Source organism: Vitis riparia, chromosome 16, assembly GCF_004353265.1.
Source record: "Vitis riparia cultivar Riparia Gloire de Montpellier isolate 1030 chromosome 16, EGFV_Vit.rip_1.0, whole genome shotgun sequence".
Taxonomy (NCBI): Eukaryota; Viridiplantae; Streptophyta; class Magnoliopsida; order Vitales; family Vitaceae; genus Vitis; species Vitis riparia.
Genome location: NC_048446.1, coordinates 15,869,683 through 15,879,645, shown reverse-complemented (window position 1 = coordinate 15,879,645; position 9,963 = coordinate 15,869,683). Strand labels below are relative to the sequence as shown.

At 31.4% G+C, this 9,963-nt stretch overlaps 2 protein-coding genes across 2 annotated transcripts; both read left to right on the top strand.

Moving 5' to 3' along the window:
* Positions 1–312: 312 nt before the first annotated feature.
* Positions 313–822, top strand: LOC117933312 (transcription factor TCP9-like). The gene has a single exon (XM_034854682.1). It carries the CDS (start codon positions 313–315, stop codon positions 820–822), a length of 510 nt encoding a protein of 169 aa, XP_034710573.1.
* A 5,073-nt stretch (positions 823–5,895) lies between these two features.
* On the top strand, positions 5,896–7,218 carry LOC117933888 (peroxidase 66). The gene is made up of 3 exons (XM_034855460.1): positions 5,896–6,138; positions 6,231–6,419; positions 6,508–7,218. The coding sequence occupies exons 1-3, from the start codon at positions 5,920–5,922 to the stop codon at positions 7,069–7,071; spliced, it is 972 nt and encodes a 323-aa protein (XP_034711351.1). The 5' UTR covers positions 5,896–5,919; the 3' UTR covers positions 7,072–7,218.
* The last annotated feature ends 2,745 nt before the right edge of the window (positions 7,219–9,963 follow it).

Genomic DNA, 9,963 nt, shown 5'->3' with positions numbered 1-9,963 from the left:
ATTAGTCTTATCTAATAACATTTTAAAATGATTTTTCAATGGGTAAAATGGTTTTTAAAAATTTATATTGTCCTAGCTGTCTCATAGTCACCTTCCATTGAATTCATGAACTTACTATGGTTTACATCTTATGGTTTCTTGCCCTTATATAGAATTGGGTCTCTCCTTACCATCAAGCATCCACTAATTTTCTAGGTTTGTTCTTTTCAATATTTTCCATTTTTGTTTTATTTTTTGTTTTTAATTTTTTAACATTTTAGTCTGATTACTCTGGAAGGAATTCTTTCAGACGAAAAACTTGAGGGAGTGTGAATGGCGTCGCCCTCGAATCCAAATGAGGAAAGCCTTTCAATTGAGAAGCCTACAACATTAGAAATCTCTGCGGATTTTCCTGCACCATCTGATTCCGTTTCCAAGTCATCGGAGGCCGAGGGAGAACAAGAAATATCGAGGAAAACAGCGATAGCATTGCCGAAAAAGCGGGCAGCGGATCGACATGTGAAGGTGGATGGGCGTGGCCGGAGGATCCGGATGTCGTCGGTTTCCACAGCCAGACTATTTGAGCTGACAAGGCAGCTAGGCCTCAAATCAGAAGGCGAGACCATCCGTTGGTTACTGAAAAACGCGGAGGCTGATATTATTAGAGCCACAGGGAGCGGCACTATTCCGGCGATCGCAACATCGGTGGGCGGAACTTTGGTGGTTCCAAGGGTAACAACAGGAGAGGCCGCAGCAACAACATCAAATGCAGGGAGTGGAGAAGGCCTATCAGAATCGTGTGGGTTGGCTCCCATTTCTTCTGCTGCACCTCGAGGGCCTTGATTTTGGTGAGAATACAAATACAACAACCTTTTTAAAAGAGATTGTTTTATATTGTTCCATTAATATATTCCATTTAATTTATTGAATTTTTTTAAAATAAACATTTTTGGAAAATTTAGGATGATGGTTGTGATGATTGAAAGACTTGAAGACTTCCAACCACAAGGTGACAAATGTCTGACACTACTATACGAAAAAATAACCACCCACCATTATTACACACAAGTCGACCCTAACCATAGACACCACCTTACCTCTGATTTGAAGACTTGTGACCTATAATAATAAATATAAAGGCAGGTTGTTCAAGAATCATAATCTTCTAGGAAAAAGCTAGTGGATTATGAAATTGCCACGAAATAATAAGAGAAAATATAAAGGCAACCGATGAGGAAGCAAGTCTCGATGACTTGAAAAGGAGTATAGAAGCACATATAAACCTCGCCTCCAAACCTCAAGTCACTTATATATGAATCTCATTTTCATTCATTTATCAATGACACTTATAAAAGCGTGATCTTTGAATATTTTCTATTAAAAGTAATATTTTTGTCTCATTATTAATATAATGGATTTGCTATATAATTAAATAAACAAAAAGGGGAACAATTACAAACCATAAAATTAAATTAAATTTTACTAATTAAAATATCTTCAAATACTGATATACAATAATCTAGTTCAAATAATCAACGTCACTACTTATGTATAATAATTGTGTTTAAATTTGTTAATTATATCGAAATATTTCAACACGTATTCCAATCTATATCATGCAATTTAAATCCAAGATGGTTCAAAATTTAATCTTTAATATTTAATAATTTAAATTAAAACTTATTTTTGAGAAACATAAAAAGAAAGAGATGTGGATAAAAATGAGAATTTAGAGGGAAAAAAACATCTATTTTGAACAAACGTTGAGTTATAAACAATGTGTGATGTGCATATGTATTTTATAATCAATTTTAAGAGGGTGTACCATTATAGTCGGAGATCGGAGAACCCCAAGCCCTACATAACAAAAACATGGTATCGATGCTTCATCATTATATATCACCATCCAAATTACTTATACATATAACAATTGGTGTATAGGTTTTGTATTTATATATAGCATTCACATTTATCTTGAAATTATGGACCCTCCTCTTTAAAATCACACATAATATTTACCACCATTGGTCACTTGAAATTATTCAAATTACACATATTTTGATGATAGTAATAAATAAAATTATTTAAAATTTTACATAAATGAAGTATGAAAGTTGAATGAAGAACAGTAAAATGTGGGTCTTACAAGGTGTACAAAAAAGTGGAGCTCAATTTAATATTTGACTTGATGTATCTCAAACTCCAACTTAAAGCTAGAAAGCAAAAGAGATGGTGTTCAAAACTATATTGGACTTAATTTGTAACCATCAAATTAAATGCCATAGCCACAAAATCATCAATTAAAATTTTCTATTTAGAGAAAAGAAACATTTCAGTGATCTTTCAACTCAATGCTTCTACATCTAACTTCACTACATGAATCTTCTAATTGTCCTTAATTTCTATCTTGCCTCCCTACAACTCATTCTCTAATTGCAACCCAACTGCCCATTTTCTCTCAAAGCTCTAAAAGAAAAGTTAGAAAACCAAATTGTCAAAGTAAGAAAATGAACCATTTTCCTGAAAGAAGGAATGGAAATTGACCATAAACAAAGACAAATTTTTAAGTCTTGGTACAATGGATATAACTGAGGTTTGTTCTCTAAAAATCAGAAATAGACCCTAGTACTTCATGCTGGTGTTTTTGTAACAAATACTTTTAGGAATTTGAGGCTAATCCAACCTATGGTAATCACCCTAGAGAGGGGGGGAGGGATGAATAAGGTGATGGTCTATTTTTGCAAATTTAAACAAGTGAATGCAAGAGACAATTATATGCAAGTATATAATAATCAATATATAGACAATTGCATATAAATTAAAGAGTAGGGAAGAGAGAATGCAAATACAAGAGTTTATAGTGGTTCGGCGCAACCCGACCTACATCCACTCTCCTCTAGCTTCAATCCTGAGCTTGAGGTTTCACTAATCCAAGGCTTCCAAACCAAGCCTTCAAGCAATACAATTGGATTATGATTCTAATTCACCCTCTTAGACTTTTAGCTCCAAGCACCCTTTACACTTCTCAAGAGATATCCCACTCTTGAACAACCCCTCAAGTGATACCTCACACTTAAGAAACTTCCTTTCAAAGATTTACAAATGAATGATCTCTCAAAAATCCTATCATAAGAACTTTAAGCTCAAATGATACAAGAAAAACTAGGATTGAAATGGTGCACTAAAGATATGCAAGTTTTGAAATAATGGTGCACTAAAAAATACTCTTCCAAGGCTCAAATATATTCAAGAAAGATTTGGGAATGTTAAACTTTCTAAACAATGAAGATTGGAGCCTTTTTATAGAAGAAAAAAGTCAAACTAGCCGTTGGGGGTTTGATTGGTCAAGCTAGGAGTCGACAGGTTGACTAGCCGTTAGCATTTAATGCTTGGCAAGTGACCGTTGGGCCTCAATCGGACCTCAACCGATTGAGGTTCAACCTTGACCTAGAAGAGAAGGCCACTAGGAGAGAGAGAAACTTTTTGGCCTCTCTCAATCGGTCCTTGACCGGATGAGCACAACCGGTTGACCGATTGAACCAGTTGAGCCATTTTTTGGCTCAACACCCAACCTTTTTCAACATAAAACATTTTAACACAAGTTTGAAAATCATTCAACACAAGGTTTTAGTTGAAAACATGAAATCATTCAATTCTTAAGATATTTAAAACAATATTACTCTTGGATGATTTTGGTGCATAAATAAATAATGAAATGCATGAAAATCTTAGTGCACCAACAACCTTACAAAGAGATCTTATGAAGCTTTGGTCTTGAAAAACTCTTCTCTTTGAGGTGGTCTTCTTCTTCATGATTTCTCCTTGGCTTGATTTGTCTTTGTGATTGCCACTTTGGAAATCGTCTTGCTTAATCACACTTGAAATATGATCATTAGTTCTAAACCTTGTTTTGTTATCATCAAAATCAAGATTAATCAAACCTTGGTTTCACAAATACCATGAAGGAAAAGAGCATATACAAGAAGTTCATTTATCGAACACAGAGTGAAAAGTACTAGACCCATGTACAAGGCTTATTATTTGAGTTTCAAATTATTTTTAAAAATTGTTGTATTCGTTAATGAATCTAACTCATTAAGTTTTATTTAATTTTGAGATTTATTTGGTTAATAAAAAAATTTTTAAAAATCTAGTTCATATATAAATTCTAGACCAATTTTTATTCATAAACTTCTAATATTAATTGAATTACTATTTGACTTTATATTATTTTTAAAAATTATTAGACTTGTTAACGAATCAAACACATTAAGTATTGCTTGATTTGGAGTTTATTTATGTGGTAAACAAAATTTGCAAACATATGATTATATTTAAAGAAGAAATTAGCCAAGATATTCAAAATGAATTTTGATCTAGAACTTTTTAATGTTATTGAGTTTCATAAATTTATAACATTAATTAAATCGGTTTTTAAGTTTTAAATTATTTTTAAAAGTTAATATATTTTATGTATAAAGTATAGTTTGATTTAAAATTTATTTGATTCATAATTTTTTTTATTATGTTAAAATTCATATACGTGTAATTTAAATGAATATCATATTTACATATTTTCGGTATCGATTTTAAATCCAGAGAGAGAATAAAAATGATATGATGTTCAATTTTATTTATTTTTATGTTGTTTTTAAAATTTTTTTATATTTTCCTTTTGTTTTTTTTAAAAAAATGAAAACAACTTTTACTTATTTTTTAAAAACTATTTTTCATTTCACTTTATTTTTAAAAAATGAAAACAGAAAACAGAGACGAAACAATCTTATAAAATTTTTGAAATAGCTTTCTATTATTGAAAACATAAAATTATTTTGTACTCGTTCTACCTTTTCTTGAAATTCATTAGGTGCAAAAAAAATATTAAGTATAATACCTTACAAAGTTTAGGGCTATCCAGGTAAGAGGGCTGATTTTATGTATTTGATGATTGTGGCAGCCTTAAAGTTGCTACATCCAAAAAAGTATGTATCCAAAATGTGGCTTGTTTATTATCATTTTCAAAACCAGTTTTAAAAAAAGTGTTTTTCACAATCGTTTTTCAAAACAATTCTCTATTATTTTATAAATAAGATTTTATTTTAGAAATCAAATATGAAAATACCTTCAAATACCTTAAATTTGTTATTAAACTAAAAAAATTGTTTTGAATCAAAATTTATGGAACATATTTTTAAATTTACAAAATTATTATTTTCTCTTTAAAAAACACAAAAAACAGTTTTCCACTTTCTTTTTCTTCTGTTTGCACATCCAACTCACACTTAGGTCCTTTCTTTGTTCAATAATAAAATGATGCAGTACACAATTTCTGTACTCCATATCTCACCAACCGTACGCCTCCTTAGACCGACCTGGTGATGGATACATACAAACCAACCCCTATTCGAATCTGCCGGCCATAGGAAATTATCCAATGCAACTCCCATACAACGAAACCTTCCGTATGTAACAAAATCCACCCACAAAGACCACAACCCAACACCCTTGATCCTAAGCTTTCATTTAATAGACCAACTACCATAAACAATTAAACATACCAAATAACAGTGGCAGATGTGAAAGAGGCTTGGATAGTAACTATCAACATCATCAAAGAGCTGGGTTCTGTTGATCACTGTTCATCAAAGGGTTGACAATGCGTCAAGCAACTTGTATAGACAGTTTTATTTGTATAATATTCACACAGAAGTTGGAACATTGTGGTTGAGAATGCTTAGTTGTAAATACTTGACCCCTAAGCACACTCCAAAAGCAGCTTCTAGCTAGTTTCCACACAATGCCAATCCCTAAGTTGAGTAACTTTAAAGTAAATTAAATTATCTAACAATGTGTTGACTATTGACTATATATATCTCCGTACTTCAATTTTTTATCCATCAACTTTCTACACTACATTCATTTTTCCTTTCTTCCAAACAAATGGCTCTTCTCCTTCCAAAAACCAACTTTGTCTTAGCCATTTTCCTTCTGTTGCTAATGCTTTCCACATCCAAAGGATCGCTGGACGTGCATTACTACCATCAAACATGTCCACAAGCTGAGAATATCATCTTTGAAACTGTTCGCAAAGCTTCGATCAATGACCCTAAAGTTCCAGCTCGAATCCTTCGAATGTTCTTCCATGACTGCTTTATAAGGGTATGAGTATATGATAAATATGTCTTCTTTTTTCTCTTTTCTGTGCTTGAACATATATATATTTATATAGATTCATGCCACATTATTAATAGGGATGTGATGCATCGGTGTTGCTGGACTCAACTCCTGGAAACCAAGCGGAGAAAGATGGTCCTCCTAATATTTCACTTGCATCATTCTATGTGATCGAAGACGCGAAAACTAAGCTGGAAATGGCATGTCCGGGGACAGTTTCTTGTGCTGATATCATCGCCATTGCAGCAAGAGATGTTGTAGCCATGGTAATCTCTTAGCCTGTTGCTTCTTATCAGATAAAAGGCCTCTTTATATGTTTATAATGATATTGTTTTCCATTGTTGATATTCTCAGTCCAGAGGCCCGTATTGGAATGTACTCAAAGGAAGGAAAGATGGGAGGGTGTCCAAAGCTTCTGAAACCGTTAACCTACCAGCTCCAACCTTCAATGTAACTCAACTCATTCAGAGCTTTGCTCAAAGGGGTTTAGGACTCAAGGATTTGGTTGCTCTATCTGGCGGACACAGTCTTGGCTTCTCACATTGTTCTTCTTTTGAAGCTCGGGTTCACAACTTTAGCTCGGTACATGACGTTGATCCTACCATGAACACCGAGTTTGCAGAAAGGCTGAAGGAGAAATGCCCGAAGCTGAATAGGGATCGCAATGCTGGAGAGTTTCTGGACTCGACTGCTTCCACTTTTGACAATGACTATTACCTACGACTAATGGCAGGGGAGGGCTTGTTTGGATCAGATCAGGCCCTGCTTACAGATTACAGGACTAGATGGATTGTTGAATCATTTGCTAAAGATCAAGGTTTGTTCTTCAGAGAATTCACAGCTTCGATGGTGAAACTTGGAAATGTAGGAGTCCTTGAAAATGGAGAAGTGAGACTCAAATGCCAAGCAGTGAACTGACAGCTGAGCAAGAGTCATAGAGAGAGATAAATAATATGCTGTTAAATTCGGCAGTTTTATAACCCTTTGTTCTACGTTGGTGAACAAGGTAAGATTGGCACACAGTGAGAAGCCAATAATAATTAATCCAAATTTGCCTTCATTCAATGCCTTTGTGGATAACAAACTTTAGTTTCTATTTCTTTATTTTCTTTTCCTCATGCTTTCCCTAATATGTTTCATAATCAAACGTATGTAACCTAAGACCATGGATTGAAATATCGGTTTTTACGGATATATCGGTACTTCAATTTTATTAATATACCGGTACTTCAATTTTACGGATATATCGAAAATATCGAAAAAATATCGGTGGAGTAAAAAATATTTAAAATTCATAGGAATGCTTAAAAAAACTCCAAAAAATGATAAAAATAAGTAAGAACACACATTTTAAAGTTATCTTGTAAGTGTAATTGACATATATATAATTTAAATAATCAAAATAGCTTTGTGTAATTGCACATCAAACCCAAACAATACTAGCATAGCCAAACCCTAATTCAGGGCCAAAATGAACCTCTTGAAGCATAAGGTTACAATCCACACTTCACCCACTATTTGGCTCCCAAGAAAATGTGAGATAACTACGCAAACTTAAAAGTTGAATTTTTGCATTTTCTATCAGTAACATAGTAAAAGTTCCACCAAAACCAACCTCATAAAACTATACAGTAAATTCAAACTGTGCTTCTGCCTCCCTCTCTCACTAGTTTGAAGAAAAAAATGGAACGTTCATTTCGTTTTGTCAATTTTCTCAGCAATCAAACAGAGGGAAATGAAAAAAAAAACAAACAAACAAAAAACAAAAAACGAACACCCTCACCCAAGAAAATGTAAACAGAACAAGAAGAAGTGGAGAGAAAAGAAAAGGAGAATGATGGCCCAGTTGAGAATTGAATTTACCAGAGTCTGCAGAGGTGAGATCGATTGGAGCATTTGAATTTTGGGGTTTCTTCTTCACCATGGTTTTCACTTTTCACATTCGTCTCTCTCGAATCCACTGCAATCCAAACGATGAGTTATTTCAGCGTAGATATATTGGTATAATTGACCGTTCTGTGACAGGCAATTGCTTTTGGCTTGCAGCCTATTTGTTTAGGCTTATATGGAAGGTGGCTTGTTGCAGGCTGATTATTGAGGCTACTTTTGACTCATCCAACGGCCAAAAACTAATCACCATATGAGTTTAGTTTGCTCTAATTTTCAATTTTCAATTGATTAATATCAGTTATTAGAAGAGTTAATTAGTATTAAATTTTAAATTTCAATTTTAGGTTGCCTTTATAGAGTCCCTAAATGCAATCAGTAAAGTTAATGATAGGACATGTAGAAGAATGAAGTGGGAACAATTAGTATTAAACCTTGTACAAGAGAATGCTCAGCAAAATGCTATATTTTCTAGTCACAAATTGCCACCACTGTCATAAGAACACAAGTTTCCCTAAATTTTAAAACTTTGTTCGAAGATTTATTTCCCCGTAAAATACTCATATATTTAAATTTTCTTTAGTACGTGGAATTATAAAATATTATTTTCAATCTCTTTTCTTTTCTTTTTTTTTCATATTTTTATCCTTTTGTTTCTTGATGTCTTATCCATTACTCTAAATTTTAAACCTTCTATTTTTATATTTCAGTCCACCTTATTTCCCATATTTCTTTATTTTTCATATATATAACAATTTTATATAATTTATTTATTTACTTTTTCTTTAATTTTCATATTTCTCTAAATCATCTATTTTCATATTTCTTTATTATATATTATTTATTTTTATAAAATAAATAAATAAATAATTTACTTTGTAAACATGCTTTCCGTATATCTTTATTCTTTCATATATATTATTCTTTTTTAGAAAAAAAATATTTATTTACTTGATTTTCTATTTTCAAAGCCTTATTGTCCATAGTTTTTAATATATATTCTTCCTTTTCTTTTTTCTTTTTATAAAGAAACTTAAATTAATTATTCACTAAATTATTCATCTATTAATTTCAACCTATGAGGGTTTAGGTGTAAAATTGTACAAAAATTCATAAATTGTCCTTAAACTTCAAACCTGCTTATTATTTTTGTCAAAAAAAAAGAGACATTTTAGATTAAATAAATTTATTTATTTTTAAATATATATATTTTAAAAATAAATAAATATGAGATGACCTACTCAAGTTGCCACCTCAATTAGGGGAAGCTAACCATTATTCTCAACCCACACAATTAATTAATCTATGCATGCCACCATAATTATGATTGAAAGGTCGAAGCACCTTTTTTTTTTTTTTAATTTTGTGTATATTTGTTCTTTTGTAGATGTCGCAATATATTTCAAATCTTACTTAAGTTATCTCAAATCTTAATATAGATCTTTATAAATACAATCCCAAATTATAATTGCTTTTATTTCTATTTTTATTTTCTACTAAATAGATAATAATGTGTTTATATTTGAACTTTGGGATGTGAATTCCATATAAAATTGAACCAAATCTTAATTTGAGCTCTTCTCAAAGTCCAAATCTTATTATTTTTTGTAAAAAAAAAAAAATTAATCATTTTAAATAAATTTAGTAGAAAGAGAACCTTTTTTTCATTTTTGAATTTTAAGAATTTCAGGAAAAAATAAATTTTAAGCGCATGTTATATTGAAGCAATCATTGCCTTATATTAATGTGTTTATATCTTTAGGTTATATTTGATTCCCAATAAATTTAAGGGAAAATGTGAAGGAAATGAAATATAAAGTGAAAAGAATAAAAAATAAATATAAAGTCAATAAATTATTTTTATATTTTACTTTAAATTCATCTAACTTATTTGACTTTTTTTTATATAAAAATTAAATATTT